This window comes from Gorilla gorilla, chromosome 1 (assembly GCF_029281585.2).
Source record: "Gorilla gorilla gorilla isolate KB3781 chromosome 1, NHGRI_mGorGor1-v2.1_pri, whole genome shotgun sequence".
In the NCBI taxonomy this organism is placed as follows: domain Eukaryota; kingdom Metazoa; phylum Chordata; class Mammalia; order Primates; family Hominidae; genus Gorilla; species Gorilla gorilla.
This window is the reverse complement of record NC_073224.2, coordinates 178,266,935-178,288,778: the sequence shown is the minus strand read 5'-3', so window position 1 is coordinate 178,288,778 and position 21,844 is coordinate 178,266,935. Positions and strand designations below refer to the sequence as shown.

The 21,844-nt window shown below is 40.6% G+C and overlaps 1 protein-coding gene across 2 annotated transcripts in view; it reads right to left on the bottom strand.

Annotated features, from left to right (window-relative positions):
- Positions 1-21,844, bottom strand: part of TM2D1 (TM2 domain containing 1) — a 44,709-nt gene that overhangs the window by 21,132 nt on the left and 1,733 nt on the right. For both annotated transcript variants that reach the window (XM_063698180.1, XM_055361930.2), the window contains exon 3: positions 7,121-7,229. In XM_063698180.1, coding sequence (XP_063554250.1) covers positions 7,121-7,229 — 109 coding nt within the window. The remainder of the gene's footprint in view (positions 1-7,120; positions 7,230-21,844) is intronic.

Here is a 21,844-nt window from a genome sequence, read left to right as displayed (position 1 = left end):
TCAAAAAAATAATAAAAAATAAGTAATGAATCCAAAGTTTCTGCTTAAGAAACTGGGTAGAACTGGTGCCATTCAATGAGACAAAGGAGGAAAGGATTTGAAGAAAAAGAAACAAATGCAATTTTAGACCTTATATATATAATATATATAAAGATGGTAATATATTGATGTTCAATTCAATTTTATTTCTTTTTTTTTGAGATGGAATCTCACTCTTTTGCCCAGGCTGGAGTGCAGTGGCGTGATCTCGGCTCACTGCAACCTCTGCCTCCCAGGTTCAAGCGATTCTTCCACCTCAGCCCCCCCAAGTACCTGGGAGTACAGGCACACACCACCACAGCTGGCTAATTTTTGTATTTTTAGTAGAAAAGGGGTTTCACCATGTTAGCCAGGCTGGTCTCAAACTCCTGGCCTCAAGTGACCCACCCGCCTTGGCCTCCCAAAGTGCTAGGATTACAGGCATGAGCCACCATGCCTGGTCCAATTCAATTTTAGACCTTACCTATATAATATATATAAAGATAGTTAATATATTGATATTCAATTCAATTCAATTTTAGGCCTTATATATATATATATGTAACATATATAAAGATGGTAATATATTTTAGATATTAGAGAGCTTAAGAAACAGTGGGGCCAGGTGTGGTAGCTCACGCCTGTAATCCCACCACTTTGGGAGGCTGAGGGGGTTGGATCACATGAGGCCAGGAGTTTGAGACCAGCCTGGCCAACATGGTAAAACCCCATTTCTACTAAAAATACAAAAATTAGCTGGGCGTGGTGGTATATGCCTGTTGTCCCAGCTACTTGGGAGGCTGAGGCATGAGAATCGCTTGAACCTGGGAAGCGGAGGTTGCAGTGAGCCAAGATCACGCCATTGCACTCCTGCCTGGGTGACAGAGCAAGACTGTCTCCAAAAAACAGAAAAAAGAACAAAAGAGAAAAAACAAAGGGAGAGCTGGACACACTGTCATGTGACTACAGGCACATGTCACTGTGCCCAGCTCTCCCATTGTTGTGCCTAATGAATATTACCATATTTATATATATTATATATGATCTAAAATATATAATTATATTTTATATATTATATATGAAGATGGTAATATGTTTTACATTAAATATTATATTATATATTTAATATAAGATGGTAATGTTATATATTATATGACATATTACTATATATAATATACTAGTATATATTATATATACATATATATATGTTTCACATAATTTTTTTTTTTTTTTTTGAGACAGAGTCTCACTCTGTTGCCCAGGATGGAATGCGATGGCACGATCTCGGCTTATTGCAACCTCCACCTTCCGGGTTCAAGCAATTCTCCTGCTTCAGCCTCCCAAGTAGCTGGGATTACAGGCATGTACCACCACACCCAGCTAATTTTTGTATTTTTAGTAGAGACAAAATTTCACCATGTTGGCCAGGCTGGTCTCAAATTCCTGACCTCAAGTTATCTGTGGGCCTTGGCCTCCCAAAGTGTTGGGACTACAGGCATGAGCCACTGCACCTAGCCAATCTTTATATATATATATATATATATGTACTTTTTTTTTTTTTTTGAGATGGAGTTTCGCTCTTGTCACCCAGGCTGGAGTGCAATGGCACAATCTTGGCTTACTACAACCTCCACCTCCCGGGTTCAAGCGATTCTCCTGCCTCAGCCTCCTGAGTAGCTGGGATTACAGGCACCCACCACCACACCCGGTTAACTTTTGTATTTTTAGTAAGACGGGGTTTCACCATGTTGTCCAGGCTGGTCTCGAACTCCTGACCTCAGGTGATCCACCCGCCTTGGCCTCCTCAAGTGCTGGGATTACAGGCACCAGCCACCAGCCACCACATCCGGCTAATTTTTGTATTTTTAGTAAGACGCGTTTTCACCATGTTGTCCAGGCTGGTCTTGAACTCCTGACCTCAGGTGATCCGCCCGCCTTGGCCTCCTCAAGTGCTGGGATTACAGGCATAAGCCATCGCGCCTGGCTATTTATATATATTAAGGTCTAAAACTGAATAGAATATAAAACGTATCACCAACTTTTTATATGGCACATGTATATACAAAGATGATGAGAGAAGCCAAAGGGATGGATGAATGAAAAAAAGAAAAAGGACCAAGCATATCAAGACTTAAGGAAGAAGCAAAGAAATAGGAATGAAGGGACACAGAAGAGTGTTTTACACTATAAGCCAAAAAAAGAAAGTTTTTTTGGTTTTTTGTTTTGTTTTCTTTTGTTTTCTTGAGATTTAGTTTCAATCTTGTCACCCAGGCTGGAGCGCAATGGCACAATGTCGGCTTACTGCAACCTCCACCTCCTGGGTTCAAGTGATTCTCCTGCCTCAGCCTCCCGTGTAGCTAGGATTACAGGTGCCCACCACCACTCCCGGCTAATGTTTGTATTTTTAGTAGAGACAGGGTTTCACCTTGTTGGCCAGGCTGGTCTCAAACTCCTGGCCTCAGGTGATCCACCCACCTCAGTCTCCCAAAGTGTTGGGATTACAGGCTGAGCCACCGGGCCTAGCCAATAAAGCATTTTAAGAAAGCCAAGAAAGTATTTTAAGAAAGGAAACAGCCAGGCTGGGCACAGTGGCTCTCACCTGTAATCCCAGCACTTTAGGAGGCTGAGGTGGGAGGATCACTTCAGGCCATGAATTTGAGACAGAAAAGCCTGGTCAACATAGTGACACCCTGTCTCTATATTAAAAAGAGAGAGAGAAAGAAGGGAATAGCCAAATGCTGTAGAAAGATTAAGATATGGACTGTAAACATTCCTTTGATATATTGACAAAGACTGCTGGTGAATATCAGCATGGCCAAAAGCCATACTGCATTAGACAGGAAATCTTGTATTATCAGAACAAGTTTCAAAAAGCTTGGCTGGGAAGGGAAACGAAATTAGAAAAGCAATTATCTATGTAAGTAAATCACCCTAAAGAATAATCTGAAAACTGGTAGTATAGCAGAGATTAGTTATTCACCGAGCCATTTCTCTTTCTCTGTTGCTCAGGCTGGAGTGCAGTGCATAATCTTGATCTCGGCTCACTGAAACCTCCACCTTCCAGGTTCAAGCGATTCTCATGCCTCGGCTCCTGAGTAGCTGGGATTACAGGCACGCACCACCATACCCAGCTAATTTTTATATTTTTAGTAGAAATGGGGTTTTACCATATTGGCCAGCCTGGTCTTGAACTCCTGACCTCAAGCGATCTGCCCGCCTCAGCCTCCCAAAGTGCTGGGATTACAGGAGTGAGCCACCACACCTGGCTCATTTCTCTTTTTCTTATGAATATACAGCTAACCTACATTTCCTAGTTCACCTTGCAGTTAAGTGCAGCCATAACTGAGTTTTGGCCAGTGGAAGGACGATGGAAGTGTACACCATTTCCAAGTCTGGCCCATAAAATACTCCTACAAAGGTTTCCCTCTCCTCTTTCCCATCTGCTGGCTTAGTGGAAAGGACTCTGAGGACTACAGAAAGCAAAGCCACAAGACAAAAGGAGCAAGGCCCATTCATGACTACATGGAACAACTATGGCCTCACCACCACCACCCAGACCTCCAAGTTAACCCAAATGAAGCTATGACGTAATACTAACATAGATGGCCAGTGTAAATAGGTGGGTGGCTTGGTCATCAATCAGACATGGTTACCAGACTTCAGTTTCTGGAGAATACATTATAGAATATTTGCAATACTAAGATGAAATTTTAATCAAGTATTAAACTATTATATATAGTTTGAAAAACGATATGCTAACAGGAGTACAAAGAAAATATGAAACTGGAAAAGGGACAGCTAATGAGTAAGAATGTATCGCTGAGTCTTTATTCAGTAGCTGCACAGCAGCTGGCCTTTTGGTAGGCACATACCTAATATCTCGATAAAGCAAAATTATTTATCAGGTTATCTTAGCTTTGCCACTCTTACCATCAAAATTACCCATCAGTCTAACTCCCATTGTTCTGTTGAGCAATGCTCACTCTTTTTCTTTTATTTGTTTGAGACTGGATCTGGTTCTGTCACCAATACTGTAATGCAGTAGCCATGATTTCGACTCACTGCAACCTCTGCCTCTCAGGCTCAAACCATCATCCCACCTCAGCCTCTCAAGTAGCTGGGACTACAGACATACACCACCAGCTAACTTTTGTATTTTTTGGTAGAGATGGGGTTTCGCCATGTTGCCCAGCTGGTCTCAAACTCCTGAGCTCAAGTAATCCGCCTGCCTTGGCCTCCCAAAGTGCTGGGATTACAGGCGTGAGCCACCATGCCGAGCCACAAATTCTGTCTTGAAATTGTTAACTTAGACCAGGCACGGTGGCTCACAGCTGTAATCCCAGCACTTTGGGAGGCCGAAGCGGGTGGATCACCTGAGGTCAGGAGTTCGAGACCAGCCTGACAAACATGGAGAAACCCCGTCTCTACTAAAAATAGAAAATTAGCCAGGCATGGTGGCACATGCCTGTAATCCCAGCTACTTGGGAGGCTGAGGCAGGAGATCGCTTGAACCCGGGAAGGTTCAGTGATGGCGGAGGGTGGTGGAGGTTGCAATGAGCCAAGATCACACCATTGCACTCCAGCCTGGGAAACAAGGACAAAACTCTGTCTTAAAAAAAAAAAAGAAAGAAAGAAAGAAATAGTAAACTTTATTGTAAGAAGGGAATAAGCTGGCCAGTAGCCTTGGAATATCTGGTTTCCCTGATGGTTATATTTCTTATCATAATTGATATCAATATCTTATAAGGGCCAGGCACGGTGGCTTATGCCTGTGATCCCAGCACCTTGAGAGCCCACGGCGGGCTGATCGCTTGAGCCCAGAAGTTTGAGACCAGCCTGGGCAACATGGTGAAACCCCATCTCTACTAAAAATACAAAAATTAGCCAAGCTTTGGGGCATGCACCTCTAGTCCCAGCTACTTGGGAGGCTGAGATGAGAGGATGGCTTGAACCTGGAAGGTTGAGGCTGCAATGAGACATGATTGTGACGCTGCACTCCAGCCTGGGCTACAGAGGAAGACTCTGTCTCAAAAAATATAAAATAAAAAATGCTTATGAGTATGATTAGTGTAGCTCAGTTGTATGCAGCCTAATCCATTTTGAGACACTGAAAGAAAAATCAGCATTAACTTGGAAATTAAGTAACAGACCATTCTGGTGTTAGCATTACAGATAATATAAACCTGTAAGTTCCAGCCTGAGTGGTTAGCTGTTCTCAACAGATGATTTTCTTACTATAACCTATATCTTGGACCAGCATTTAATATATTAGTTGTTTAGAATGTTTAAGGTAGAAATATCTATAAATTTAGGTATTAACTAAACCCTATTTTTTAAACTTACCTCTGTAATGGAAAAAAAATGAAATCATATCTAAGTACATTGCAAACTATTCTTTTTTTAATAATTTTTACTTGACTAATGCAAAATCTTGGAACCCAAGAAGATCAGTGGTAGGCTTAGGATTATACAGCAAGATAGAATCAAAAGCCCCTCATTAACTCAATGAGGTAGGGTCAAAAGGAAAGAAAGAACACTAAGAGTTCTTGCTAAGAATTCCAACAACTTGTAGCGATAGTCTAATGGTGGTTTATTTCTTTTTTTTCTCTTTCCTTTTTAAGGTTCAATGCATCTGTACAGTGGCTTATTTCTTGAAACAACCAAAACTAAGTGCCATCAAATAGAATGTAACAATATACAGTTTTAGGCTGAAAATATAATGCCAACAATTAAAAATAGATAACACTAAATCATGTTTTTAGTACAAAGCAGGAACATAAGAATGAATAATAAGCTTTAGCAGAAAGAGAAATCAAACTTAAAAGTCCTTTTTAAAAAATGTTTAATTTTAAGTTTTTTTAGAGACAGGGTCTCACTCTGTTACTGTGATCATAGCTCACTACAACCTCAAACTCCTGGGCCCAAGTAATTCTCCCACCCCAGCCTCCCAGTGGCTAGGACCACAGGCAAGCACCACCTCACTGGGCTAATTTTTGTATTTTTTTGTAGAGACAGGGTCTCCCTACTTTGCCCAGGTTGGTCCCCAACTCCTGGCCTCAAGTGATTCTCCTGCAATTGGCCTCCCAAAGTGCTGGGATTACAAGTGTAAGCCACCACACTGGGCCTAAAAGTCCTTTAAATAGAGAAATTCCTAACAAAAGAAAGCCATTTGTCTTACTATCCCAAAGTGATCATTTTTGCTGTTGTTTTTATAAAAGACAGTGTCTCACTATGCTGCCCAGGCTAAACGTGAACTTCCGGGCTCCTCTGGCCTCAGCCTCCTGGGTAGGTAGCTAGGACTATAGGCATATACTACTGTGTCTGGCTAGCCAAACTGATAACTTTTGAATTCTGTTTAACATTACCATTCATCATCCATATTTATCACAAAGAATAAAACCAAGTTTAAAATGCCCTTTATGTGCAAAAAATCAATTAGCATTTTTCTGATACAATAGGTACACAATTGCTATTTGTACTCTGGAAATCTCCCACATTTTGAAGACAATTTTTTCATAACTCAACTAGTGGCATAAACTAACTGACCTGAATTAACATGGCATGAGGCCATTTATAGTCTTTATTTTCCCGCATACTGGACTACTCAGCTCTACTTGATTGGTGAATTGCATTTATAAAAAAAAAATACACACTTGGCTGGGTGTGGTGGCTCATGCCTGTAAATCCCAGCACTTTGAGAGCCCGAGATGGGAGAATCATGTCAGGCCAGGAGTTCGAGACCAGCGCTGGGAAACATAGAGAGATCTCATCTCTACAAAATAATTAAAAGTTAGCCAGGCATGGTGGCACAAACCTGTACTCCAGCTACTTACAGGACTGAGGTAGGAGGATTGCTTGAGCCTGGGAGGTAGAGGCTGAAGTGAGCCGTGATCATGCCACTGCACTCCAGCCTGAGTGACTAAGCAAGACCTTATCTCAAAAACTAAAAAACAAACACTTAAAATAAAGGTTTTCTGACACAAGCAAAAAGATAAAAGATACATTTTCAGGATAGTCCCCATAAATTATCTCCTCTCTTCATGCAATGAAGATATAATATAGGCAAGTAATCTGAAAATTTAAGTTTCAGTAATGTACTTACACATTTCGGCAAGATATGGGCTTGAAAAAACCAACTTCGTTCCCAGTAAAATGTGTTTCATTGCCACTGGAATCCTTACAAGTTATGTTGGGTGCTGGAAAACAGGAAACTGAAGGCAGAAAAAGTCAAGAAACTGTTATTTTTTTTTTCTGGAGAAACAGTATGTAATTGTTCTAAGACTAGCAAATATGTTATAACAAACTACCTCCCAATATAACATGACACAAGCCTTTAATTTTAGGTGGGAAAAGTGACATTACGTATGTACTTACATGCAAGATAAACATAAAATTGTATGGTAGTCTCTTAACACAAAAATATAAGAGTTGCCACACCGGATTAGATGCATGGCCAATCTATAACTCAATCTCCTGCCTCTGATAAAGGTACCAAGGGAAGAACTGCACAATATTACTGCCCTTTACTTCATCTCCAGAATTAAGAATACCTCTCAAATTTTTGTTGGTAATATGTTGGGCAATTTATCTATTAAATTATTTTAACATAATCTGAGTTTGTATTTTTAGCATATATCAACAATTATAGATAATTGTTGCCATAAATTATTTTCATTGATTCTAAATGTATTTGTTTCTTGATTCCCTCTGGGGTTTGATATAGATTACTTCAGAATTTAAGCAATCTTGATCCTTCCTCATAACCAGATGACATAAGAAGAAGTAACACTTACAGACCCAGACAAGCACTGCCTTAACAGCTTTATAACCTCATAGTGTAAAGAACAAGACCTTTGGAATGAGAACAACTTATCTGGACATTACTCCTTTCAGAACCTTCGATTCTTTGTAGGTAAAAATAGTACCAAAGGGCCAATTGCAGTGGCTCATGCCTATAATCCCAGCACTTTGGGAGGCTGAGGTGGGCAGATTCAAGACCAGCATGGGCAACATGGCGACACCCCATCTCTACAAAAAAATACAAAAATTTGCCAGGCATGGTGGCTTGTGCCTGTGGTCCCAGATACTTGGGAGGCTGAGGTGAGAGGATCACTTGGGCCTGAGAGGCAGACATAGCAGGGAGCCAAGATTGTGCCACTGCCCTACAGCCTGGGTGACAGAGCAAGACCCTGTCCCAAAAAAAAAAAAAAAATATATATATATATACACACACACACACACACACACACACACACATATACACACATACACCCACACACACACACACATATATGACTACCCACCTCATAGCACCATTGTAAGAATATATAAAAGTACCTGGCAGAAGGCACAGTATATTGCAGGTATTCAATAAATCAACATCTTAGAGTGAAAAGTACTAAATACTTTTAGATTAGTTTCAGAAAAAGCTTACCTCTATGTTTAGCATCAAGAATTACATATTTTTTTAAAATAAAACTGTGTATAATAAAGTAAAAACACAGAGAACCTAGAGTTTGATTAGGAAAGAAAGATAGTATTTTCTATCATTTATAATTATCCTAAGATTTCCAACAAATCACTGTCCTCTTTTAGGCAAGAATAGTACACTGAGAAAATGATGGTTAAAAAAATAAACAAATCCTATAATGACTTCTACACCTATTTGTCAGGTTACTGATAGTTCTAACTACATTACCCCATAAATTGTATTTATTTAATGCATGGAAATTTCTAAAACAAGGTGGTATTTATAATAAAACGCACAGATTCAATAAAACTGAGAACCATTTTAATAAAACGAAGGGTGGTCGGGAGCTCAATGGCTCAAGCCTGTGATCCCAGCACTTTGAGAGGCCGAGGCGGATGGATCACTTGAGGTTTGGAGTGCGAGACCAGCCTGGGCAACATGGCGAAAACCCATCTCTACAAAAAATACAAAAAATTAGCCAGGCATGGTGGTGGGCACCTGTAATCCCAGCTACATGAGAGGCTGGGGCAGGAAAATCACTTGAACCTGGGAGATGGAGGTTGCAGTGAGCCGAGATAGCGCCACTGTATTCCAGCCTGGGTGACAGAGTGACACTCTGTGCCAAAAAAAAAAAAAATGAAGGGGAGAGGGAGAGTAAGGAAATAATCATAGTAGGATAATAGAAACCAGGCTAAGGGAAGACACTATAATTAAGTCACAAATTTGGCTCAGAGATTCCTGGTAGTTAAGGCAAAAGGTTTTACACAGCTGTGGTGATGTAACTCAAAGAAAGCATACCAATTCACCTGTAAACTATTGCAGTAATTTGGCTTGGTTCCCAATACAAGAAACACAGAATATAACAGAACTTTCACAAAACAGTAGAGGTTTTCCACATAGCCATTTCCTACACTGACTCCAGATATAAGGAAAGACATAATGTTAATATTTATAGGGCCTGGCGCGGTGGTTCACCCCTCTAATACCAGCACTTTTGGAGGCTGAGGTGGGCGGATCACGAGGTCAGGAGTTAGAGACCAGCCTGGCCAACATGGTGAAACCCCGTCTCTACTAAAAATACAAAAATTAGCTAGGCGTGGTGGCAGGCGCCTGTAATCCCAGCTACTCGGGAGGCTGAGGCAAAAGAATTGCTTGAAACTGTAAGGCGGAGGTTGCAGTGAGCCAAGATCACACCATTGCATTCCAGCCTGGGTGAAAGAGTGAAACTCCACCTCAAAAAAAAAAAAAAGAAAAAAAAATGTACAAAGAGATGTGGACAGAAGAGTGACTCACGCCTGTAATCCCAGCACTTTGGGATATAGAGGAGGGAGGACTGCTTGAGCCCAGTAGTCTGAGACCAGCCTGGGCAACATGGAGAGACCCCCATCTCTACAAAAAATAAAATAAAATAATTGGTCAGGCATGGTGGTGCTTGCCTGTTGTCAGGAGGCTGAGGCGGGACTGGGAGGTCAAGGCTGCAGTGAGCTGTGATCATGCCACTGCACTCCAGCCTGGGCAACAGAATGAGACCGTCTCAAAAAAAAAAAAAAAAAAAAATACAAAGAGATGTGGCAGAACTTAACAGACAATTGGTATGTAGCTATTTGGCTACCTGCCTTGGCACACGGATAAAATTTATTGACTTTTGCCAATGAATTAATGTGACATCCCTTAGATTATACCTCTTGAAAATCTTCCATCTTAGATCATGCTTTTGATTAGTTATATAGTAGACAACTCAAAGTTGAGGTTAGCAAAAGTCTGAAATGTTGATATAAATTCTATGTCACTGAAAGGAGATCAACATGGTTTTAGATCACTAATCTTTTTTTTTTTTTTTAAGAGATGAGGTTTTGATGTTGGCCAGGCTGGAACTCCTGGCCTCAGGAGATCCTCCTGCCTCAGCCACTCAAAGTACTTGGATTACAGGTGTGAGCCACCATGATGTAACTAGCCCTAAATCAGTAAAATCAGTAATTCTTAACTGGGGGCATTTTTACTACCCAGAGGACATTTGGCAAGGTCTGGAAACGTTTTCAGTTGTCACTGGGGAGCTGCTAGGGGCATATAGTGAGTACAGACCAGGGATACTCATAAACATCCTACAGTGCACAAGATAGCCTCCCCACAACAATGAATTACCCAGTCCAAAAAATCAATAGCACTGAGGTTGAGAAACCCTGCTATAGATTAGTCATCTTCAAAAAAATTCTGCACATATACCTGCTATAAATTAAATTTTTATAAACTATATATGCCCTCACACATTTAAACAGACATCTAAAATTTTTCATCATGAATTTAAATAGTTGGAAAAAATGTCATTTCCAGTTTGTTTATTTATTTATTGAAACCGAGTCTCACTCTATTGCACAGGCTGGAGTGCCCTGGTGCAATCTCAGCTCACTGCAACCTCCATCTCCTGGGTTCAAGCAATTCTCATGTCTCAGCCTCTCCAGTAGCTGGGATTATAGGCACCTGCTACCATGTCCAATTAATTTTTGTATTTTTAGTAGAGATGGGGTTTCACCATGTTGGCTAGGCTAGTCTCGAACTCCTGGCCTCAAGTAATTCACCCGCCTCAGTCTCCCAAAGTGCTGGGATTACAGGTGTGAGCCACCGTACCCAGCCTCCAGTATATTAAATACTATCATGAAAATTAAAATGTTAATAGCACTCTTCAAAGTGGACTCTAAACACCACAGCAATTTCACAGCCAACATGATCCACTGGAGAACAGATATGAAAGAACTACTCTCTAAAATTCCACAATTTTACATCAATTTTAGGAAAGAGTGCACACTTAAAAGCTGAGAATTGGCTGGGCACAGTGGCTCATGCTTGTAATCCCAGCACTCTGGGAGGCCAAGGCAGGCAGATCACTTGAGGTCAGGTCACCTGACCAACATGGTGAAACCCTGTCTCTACTAAAAAGGCAAAAATCAGTGGGGTGTGGTGGCACACATCTGAAATCCCAGCTACTTGGGAGGCTGAGGCAGAAGGATCGCTTGAACCCAGGAGGCAGAGGTTGTAGTGAGCTGAGATTGCGCCACTGCACCTCAGCCAGGGAGACAGAATGAGACTCCACCTCAAAAAAAAAAAAAAAGCTGAGAATCTAGGCCGGGTGCAGTGGCTCATGCCTGTAATCCCAGCACTTTGGGAGGCCGAGGCAGGCGAATTGCTTGCAGCCAGGAGTTCAAGACCAGTCTGGCCAACATGGTGAAACCCATCTCTACCAAAAATACAAAAAATTAGCCAGGCGTGGTGACATGTGCCTGTGGTCCCAGCTACTCAGGAGGCTGAGGCAGGAGAATTGCTTGAGCCTGGGAGACGTAGGTTGCAGTAAGCCACAATCATGCCACTTACACTCCAGCCTGGGTAAGAGGACGAGACCCCCCCCTCCCAACTCAAAAAAAGAAGAAAAAAAAAAGGAGGGGTCTGCAAGAGTATCTATAAACACAGGTTTTTTTTTTCTCAAAAAGCAGCTTTAAATCTTTTCATATCCTCAAGCCAGTAAGTAGATTAAGTGTGCCAGAAAGCAAAGTATTACTAGATTGTAGATCATTTTTCTCTACAAGTATTTACCTTGCACTTGCTTAGTCTGAAGCTGTCACTTTCTTGTCATATAGCCTTGTGAGATCTTCCTGCAGATTATCTAAAATCAGGTCTTAAAAGACAGTTGCAATACAAGACACTTATTATGATACCAGCTGGGGATATTTTCCAATATACCTTGCCTAACAGAAATGCACTGTTTTTTTGAGATGACAGGTTTCTGTACAAAGCTTTTAAAAACCAAATATTTCTAGGTGAGTTAAAAATGCCTGGTAAAAAATATTAAAAACTAAAGAGCCCTGGATGGGCGCAGTGGCTCACACCTGTAATCCCAGCACTTTGGGAGGCCAAGGTGGGTGGATCACCAGGTCAGGAGTTCAAGACTAGCCTGGCCAACATGGTGAAACACCGTCTCTACTAAAAATAGAAAAATCAGCCGGGCGTGCTGGCCTGTGCCAGTAATCCCAGCTAGTCAGGAGGCTGAGGCAGGAAAATTGCTTGGACCCGGGAAGCAGAGGTTTCAGTGAGCTGAGGTCGCGCCACTGCACTCCAGCCTGGGTGACATAGCAAGACTCTGTCCAGAAAAAACTAAAGAGCCCTTTCTTTCGCTTTATTTTTGTGGCAGGGTCTTGTCACCCAGGCTAGAGTGCAATGGCACGATTACGGCTCACTGCAGCCTCAACCCCCTGGGCTTAAGAGACCCTCCCGCCTCAGTCTCCCAAGTAGGTGGTACTATAGGTGTGTGCCACCAAGCCTGGCTAATTTTTGTATTTTTTTGTACACACAGGTTTTCACCACATTGCCCAAGCTGGTCTCAAACTCCTGGTCTCAAGCAATCCACCCATTTCGGCCTCCCAAAGGTGTGAGCCACCATGCCCAGCCAACAGTATGTATTTTTCAACTAGATAGTACCAATTGTCCAAGATCCCATATTTTAAGAGTTTTAGTTTTCAATAATTAATCATTTCTAATAGCTGCTTTGTATACAACATAAAAAAGATGAAAGAGAGAAAAAAGCCCAATACTCCAGGATTAGATACTCATGAAAGACACCATAGTGGAAAGAGGTACCATCGTGACGGGAAAACCACATTGCAATGATTCAAGAATTTTGACATACATTTGAGCTACTTATTTCAAGGGATGAAAATTATATACTTGAGTGAAAAGAGGATGAACTGTTGCTCCAAATAAATAGACAGAAGACATGAGAAAATAGTGAGAGAAACTCAGAATGGTTTATTTGAAAAGATCGAGAACTCCAAAGAGCAGGACTTTAGAACTAGACAGATTTGGATTTAAGTCCTAACTGTCACTTAACTAGCATGTTCCTTCAAGAAAAATAAAACCTCTCTGAATCGTGTTTCCAATCTGTGACATGGGACATATCTTTTATACTCCTGTTATATACATTTAAAAAGCATACAGGCTGGGCACGGTAGCTCACGTCTCTAATCCCAGCACTTTGGATCACTTGAGTCCAGGAATTCGAGACCAGCCTGGCCAACATGGTAAAACCCCGTCTCTACTAAAAATACACAAATTAGCCAGGCATGGTGACCTGCATCCGTAGTCCCAGCTACTGAAGAGGCTGAGGCACAAGAATTGCTTGAACCCGAGAGGCAGTGGTTGCAGTGAGCCGAGATGGCACCACTGAACTAAAGCCTGGGTGACAGAGCAAGACTGTCTCAGAAAAAAAAAAAAAAGAAAGAAAGAAGGAAAAAAAAGTAAAGAAGAGAAAAAGAAAAAGCATATGTTGTGTAAAGCATGGTGCTTGGTTAGAAAAGGTATTCAAAAAGTGTTTAGGGGCTTCAGCCCAGGAGGTTTTTTTGTTTATTTTTTTGTTTTTTTGAGACGGAGTCTGGCTCTGTCGCCCAGGCTGGAGTACAGTGGCGCCATCTCGGCTCACTGCAAGCTCCACCTCCCAGGTTCACGCCATTCTCCTGCCTCAGCCTCCCGAGTAGCTGGGACTACAGGTGCCCACCACCACGCCCAGCTAATTTTTTTTTTTGTATTTTTAGTAGAGACGGGGTTTCACCATGTTAGCCAGGATGGTCTCGATCTCCTGACCTCGTGATCCGCCCGCCTTGGCCTCCCAAAGTGCTGGGATTACAGGCATGAGCCACCACGCCCAGCCGAGCCCAGGAATTTAAGACAAGCCTGGGCAACATAGTGAGACTCTGTCTCTAAAGAAAAAAAAAATTAGCCAGTCATGGTGGCATGTGCCTGTAGTCCTAGCTACTCGGGAAGCTGAGGCAGGAAGATCTCTTGAGCCTAGGAGATCCAGGCTGCAGTAAGCTATGATCCTGCCATTGCACTACAGCCTGGGCGACAGAGTAAGGCCTCTCTCTACTCTCCACCAACCCCCCAAAAAATATTATATATATATATAATTTTATATATAATTACATGTATAATTTTATATATATAATTACATATATAATTTTATATATGTATATAATTATATATAATTTTATATATGTATATAATTATATATAATTTTATATATGCATATAATTATATATAATTTTATATATGTATATAATTATATATAATTTTATATATGTATATAATTATATATAATTTTATATATGCATATAATTATATATAATTTTATATATGTATATAATTATATATAATTTTATATGTATATAATTATATATAATTTTATATGTATATAATTATATATAATTTTATATATGTATATAATTATATATAATTTTATATGTATATAATTATATATAATTTTATATATGTATATAATTATATATAATTTTATATATGTATATAATTATATATAATTATATATGTATATAATTATATATAATTTTATATATGTATATAATTATATATAATTTTATATGTGTATAATTTTATATATGTATATAATTTTATGTGTATAATTTTATATATGTATATAATTTTATGTGTATAATTTTATATATGTATACAATTATATATATATATATATATATACACACACACACAAAAAGAGAGTTAGATTCCCCACTCTAGGAAATCAGAGAAATTCAACACTTCGAAGACTAAAAAAGAAATGAATATAACATTGTGAGTGGCTATAAAAATAACGTAAGATTTTATGATATGAAATTAATCAATTCAAAAGAAGCCTACAACCCTAGAGTTTATTTGTTTAGACATACTTTATAATGATTTCATTTCATCCTTGTAAGAAAGAACAACTTGTTAAGTAAGCAAATTCACAATATTTCTTTTTCTTTCCTTTCACAAACAGGAAAACTGAGGTTCCAAGAAATTAAATGAGTTGACTAAAAAGCAAATAATACTCTCTAAATCCTAGACTAAAACTCATTACTCTTAATCAATACTCTTTCCATTATATCATAATTATCCCATGCTAACACTGATTTCAGCAATAAGCAAAAATAAACAAATCAATATGACAAGATCAAAGAAGCCAGTTATGGCCGGGCGCAGTGGCTCACGCCTGTAATCCCAGCACTTTGGGAGGCCGAGGCCAGCGGATCACGAGGTCAGGAGATCGAGACCATCCTGGCTAACACGGTGAAACCCCTTCTCTACTAAAAATACAAAAAAAAAACAAAAAAAAAAACAATTAGCCGGGCATGGTGGCGGGCACCTCTAGTCCTAGCTACTTGGGAGGCTGAGGCTGGATAACGGCGTGAACCTGGGAGGCAGAGCTTGCAGTGAGCCGAGATAGTGCCACTGCACTCCAGCCTGGGAAACAGAGCAAGACTCCGTCTCAAAAAAAAAAGAAGCCAGTTATCAGTAAATGTTACCTAGTAGACAAAATTAAGCAACATGCTATAAGCCTGAAAACCATTCAATTTGCAGTTTTCTTGCAAAAAGTTTTGGTTCTGACCAATGTCTAGGATTTAGATAACATCAATTCAAGCCAATAACTACACAGTATTCATTATAAAAAGCAACAGTGTGGTTTTTTTTGTTTGACTGGTTTCTTTTTAGAGACAGGGTTTCACTCCGTTGCCCAAGATGGAGTGAAGTGGCATGATCACAGCTCACTGTAGCCTCGAACTCCTGCGCTCAAGACATCCTCCAGCCTCAGAGTACCACATAGCCAGGATTACAGGCACACACCACCACCACACCTGGTATAGAAAGCAGTGATGTTTTTCAAATACAGAAATGTTAAACCAGAAATAATGTAATCAGACAATGAAGTTTCATAACAATAAAAAAAAAAAGGACTAAATTTAGCCTGGGCAACTCTGCAAAAAATACTTAGCTGGGACTGGTGGCGCATGTCTGTAATCCCAGCTACTTGGGTGGCTGAGGCAGGAGGATCGCTTGAGTCCTGAAGATGGAGGCTGCAGTGAGCCGTGATCGCACCACTGCACTTCAGCCTGGGCTACAAAGCAGCGAGACCATGTCTCCAAAAACAACAACAAAAAACGCCAGGTGTGGTGGCTCACACCTGTAATTCCAACACTTTCGGAGGCCGAGGCAAGTGGATTGCTTGAGCTCAGGAGTTAGAAACCAGCCTGGGCAACACGGTAAAACCCCATCTCTACAAAAAAATGCAAAAATTAGCCGGGCGTGGTGAGGCTAAGGTGGGAGGATCACTTGAGCCTGGGAGGTGAAGGTTATAGTGAGCAGAGATCCTGCGACTGAACTCCAGCCTGAGTGACAGAGTGAGACCCCATCTCCAGAAAAAAAAAAGGAGAGAGAAAAATAAAGTTGGCAAGAACCAACCCCATCTCCATATTTTTAGCATTAAAAGAGTTCTCCTCTGAGAGTGCTAGGTTTGGAAAATAATCATTTTGCAACTATCAGAATAAAGAATAGTTGCAGGGAACACTTTTTCCATTTTATGGAATGAAGTGTTGACCAGTCTATAAAAAAAGAATAGTTCAGGCCAGAATCATTAATGGGATGTAAATCTAGGGGTGGTAGGGGGATATCTGCATGGCCTTAATGAGCATCCCTTTAGATTATTTATAGTTGCAAAGAAAAAAATACTAACTATACAGTAGAAAAAGCTAAGTGATAAACAACATAACCAAGGAGAAAGAGATAGTTATCATATGCCCCCAGATGTGAGATGTTGGGAAGGACACTCCATCAATTATGTTACTTTACAGCGTGGAAAGTATATCCTAAGTCTAATCATAAGGAAATATCAGACAGTCCCAATGAGGAACATTCTATTAAAATAAAGGGAGGCTGTAGACATCAAACATGTAAGTCAATGCCATAAAAGACAAAGAAAGTTGTGGAAATGCACCAATTTAAAGAAAACTAAATGTAAAATCTGATTTTAGGATTCTATACTGGGAGAAAATGCTAAAAAGGCATTATTTGGGTCATTTGATAAAATAAGAATATGGATTAAAGCATGTGTATTAATAAATTAAATTTACTAAAGTTGGTAACTGAACTGCATGTTAAGAAAATATTTCTATTTTCATTTTTTTGTTTCATTTTTTATTTATTTATTTTTTGGAAACAGGGTCTTGCTCTGTCACCCAGGCTAGAGTACACTGACACACTCAGGGCTCACTGCAGCCTCACCTCTCTGACTCAGGTAGTCCTCTCACATCAGCCTCCCAAGTAGCTGGGACTACACGTGTGCGCCACCATGCCTGGCTAGTTTTTTGTAGAGACGGGGTTTCACCACATAGCCCAGGCTGGTCTAGAACTCCTGGGTTCAAGTGATCTGCCCACCTAAGCCTCCCAAAGTGCTGGGATTACAGGCATGGGCCACCACATCTGACCTGGAACATCTCTACAGAAAAACACAAAAGTATTTCTAGGGGCAGAAAAAAGTATATACACACAGAGAGAGAGAGTATGTTAACAATTGGTCAATCTGGGTAAAGGGTATATGGATGGAGTTTTGTGGGTTTTTTTGTTTTTGTTTGTTTTGAGACGGAGTTTCACTCTTGTTGCCCAGGCTAGAGTGCAGTGGCGCAATCTTGGCTCACTGCAACCTCCACCTCCCGGGTTCAAGCAGTTCTCCTGCTTCAGCCTCCCAAGTAGCTGGGATTACAGGCATGTGTCAGCACGCCCAGCTAATTTTGTATTTTTTTTAGTAGGGACAGGGTTTCTCCATGTTGGTGGGGCTGGTCTTGAACTCCTGACCTCAGGTGACCCACCTGCCTCGGCCTCCCCAAGTGCTGAGATTACAGGCATGAGCCACCGTGCTCAGCCTAGGGTGGAGTGCTTTATACTACTCTTATTCTTCTAACTTTTCGGTAGGTTTGAAACTATCGCCAAATAAAAAGATAAAAAATAATATACTGTTTGCAACACTAATTTACAGTCAGAAGTTAGAATAAATACTGGTTACCCACTGAGGCAGAGTAGTGACTATAAAAGACTATGAAGAGGGCTTCTGCCATGTTGATAATGTTGTTTCTTGATCTGGAAGCATTCACAGGTGTGTCGTTTGTGAAAATCATCTGAATTATACTTACATGCACTTTTCTGTAAACATACTATACTTTAATACAAACTTAAGAAAATAAGGAAGACTTCTGTCAAAGGACCATAGCAAAATTTTCTGGAAGTGAAATCTAAATATTTTTTGTACTTCAGTGATAGAAAAATTGAAAATACTTGCTGATATATGTGTATGTAACCTAGACAGAACACTTCTTTTTCTTTTTTTTTCTTTTTTTAGACAGAGTCTGGCTCTGTCGCCCAGGCTGGAGTGCAGTGGCGTGACCTCAGCTCACTGCAACCTCCGCCTCCCAGGTTCAAGCAAGTCTCCTGCCTCAGCCTCCCAAGTTGCTGGGACTACAGGCATGTGCCACTATGCCTGGCTAATTTTTCTATTTTTAGTAGAGACGGGGTTTCGCCATGTTGGCCAGACTGGTCTCAAACTCCTGACCTCACATGATCCGCACACCTCAGCCTCCCAAAGTGCTGGGATTATAGGTGTGAGCCACCTCACCCGGGCTGACGGAACACTTCTTGAGGGCAGGGATTATGTCTTCTTTTGTATATCACCTATACCACCAAGCAGATGCCTGCCACATAATAATTTCTTAATAAATAAATATAAATAAATGAACAAATTCTCAATCAATAACAATATTTTGTAATATAAATTGTCTTAATAAAGTAAATTTAGTTTTAAATTATTCATTACCAATAAATACTTTCTCAATAAACAAATGCGCTTATTGAATGATACTGAGCTAACCAGGAACCATTTTAAGATCACATCAATTTATTGTCATAGATGAATTTCCTTTGCCTTTTGTCCCAATTCCTACTCACTAGCCCCAAACTCCCCTCTGTAAAACACTGCTCACATTCATCCCTACCCAAACATTAGTTTATGAAAATTGAACAGCCAGGTGTGGTGGCTCATGTCTGTAATCCCAGCACTTTGGAAAGCCAAGCAGTGGATCGCTTGAGCCCAGGAGTTCCAGACCAGCTGGGCAACATGGTACATCCCATCGCTACTCACCCCTCCAAAAAAATACAAAAAATTAGCCAGGTGTAGTGGCATGTACCTGTAGTCCCAGCTACTCAAGAGGCTGAGGTGGGAGGATCTCCTGAGCCTGGGAGGTGGAGGTTGCAGTGAGCTAAGACGGTGCCACTGCAGTCTAGCCTGGGTGACAGAGTGAGATCCTGTCTTAAAAAAAAGAAAAAGAAAGAAGAAAATTAGGCTGGGCTCAGTGGCTCACACCTATAATCCCAGCACTTTGGGAGGGCAAGGCAGGTGGATCACCTGAGGTCAGGACTTCAAGACCAACCTGGCCAATACGGCGAAACCCTGCCTCTACTAAAAATACAAAGATTAGCTGGGCATGGTGGTGCACACCTGTAATCCCAGCTACTTGGGAGGCTGAGGCAGGAGAATCACTTGAATCCGGGAGGCAGAGGTTGCAATGAGCTGAGATTGCGCCACTGCACTCCAGCCTGAGCGACAGAGTGAGACTCTGTCTCAAAAAAAAAAAAAAAAGAAAAAAGAAAAAGAAAGAAAAAGAAAAGTAAACATAGTTTAAGAATTTCACAATAGTTCTTCATATACTCAGTGAAAAAAACAAAGGAAAAATAATTTTGGCTGGAAGAATGAGAGAGATCACTTAACTCACACTTTTCACAACTCTTAATATTTTTCTCCTATGTTAGAACCAAAAAGCATGTTTCATGAGCTATTTTGATATCTATCTCTGATCAGGAGTTAGAATTGATTCACCATAGCTAGTCCATGAGCTTCTGTGTGTTTTAAAAAAGGCAATTAGCCAGGCACAGTGGCTCATGCCTGTCATCCCACCACTTTAGGAGACCAAAGCAAGAGAACTGCTTGAGCCTATGAGTTCAAGACCAGGCTGGACAATATAGGGAGACCCTCATCTCTACAGCTAAAAAAAAAAAAAAAAAAAAAAGTCAGGGAGCCAGTCCTGGTGGCTCATGCCTGTAAACCCAGCACTTTTTTTGGGAGGCCCAGGCAGGCGGATTGCTTAAACCCAGGAGTTTGAGACAAGCCTGGGCAACATGACGAAACCTTGTCTCTACCAAAAATACAAAAATAAAATAAAATAAATTAGCTGGGCATGGTGACGCACACCTGTAGTCCCAGCTACTCCAGAGGCCGAGGTGGGAGGATCGCTTGATCCTGGGAGGCGGAGGTTGCAGTGAACTGAGATGGCACCACTGCACTCCAGCCTGGGTGACATAATGAGACCCCCAGAAAGAAAAGTAATAATATATGCCTTATAGAGGAGATATTGCTTAGTATGTATACATTTATTTTATTTAGATATATTACGCTTAAAGAAACTTTTTTCCCCCCAGAGACAGAGTCTTGCTCTGTCACCCAGGCCAGAGTGCAATGGCGCGATCTCGCCTCACTGTAACCTCTGCCTCCCAGGTTCAAGCAATTATCCTGCCTCAGCCTCCCGAGTAGCTGGGATTACAGGTGCCCATCACTGCACCTGGCTAATTTTTCTATTTTTAGTAGAGACGGGGTTTCACCATGTTGGCCAGGCTGGTGTTGAACTCCTGACCTCGTGATCCACCCGCCTTGGCCTCCCAAAGTGCTCGGATTACAGGTGTGAGCCACCATGCCTGGCCATTTAAAGGAACTTTGTAAGTAATCCTTTCCTTTGTAGTTAACTTATAAATATCCTTTGATTTGCCTGTTTTACACTTTGAAGTCGTTTATATCATAGTTTTCAGAATAGAGAATAGAGTTACATATAAAGAAGAGTTAGTTCTCAAATAGTTGTTTCAATCATTCATATGAAAGATGCTAGAAATCTGTGAATACTAGTGTAACTCAAGCATCTCACTTCATACTGGGAAGCTGGCAGCCAGCTGTCTCAAAAATAAAAATAAAAAAAGTGTTTTTCTAGCCTAGACGGTTGTTTTGTATATATGGAGATTTCAAAGGAAATGACACAACTAAAAAGAATTTCTACCCCAAAAGAAGTCTGCCCTCCTGCCCTCCAGTTAGGTGTCCTCTGGAATAAAATGTTGAATCCACTTAAGAATTATTGATAAATAAATTCATAAACATGTAAAAAATCATTTTGGTGCCAACTGAATGTTAAATACACACACATAAACACATACACCAAATGAAATAAATATAATCAAATATAAACCAAAGTAATGTAATCAAAGTAATAGAAATGACATTTATCAAAGTGACATAAACGATAGTGATGAAGTTGCTGGGAAGCATAAAGGACTTGTAGGTATTATGGCACTAGCCAAGAACTATCAGGTAAGTACTCATAGATGATGTAAGTGGAGAGCTAAAGGAAAATAAAAGGAAGACTTTCCATGTGAGGGAATGATATGCTTATTAACTTGGGG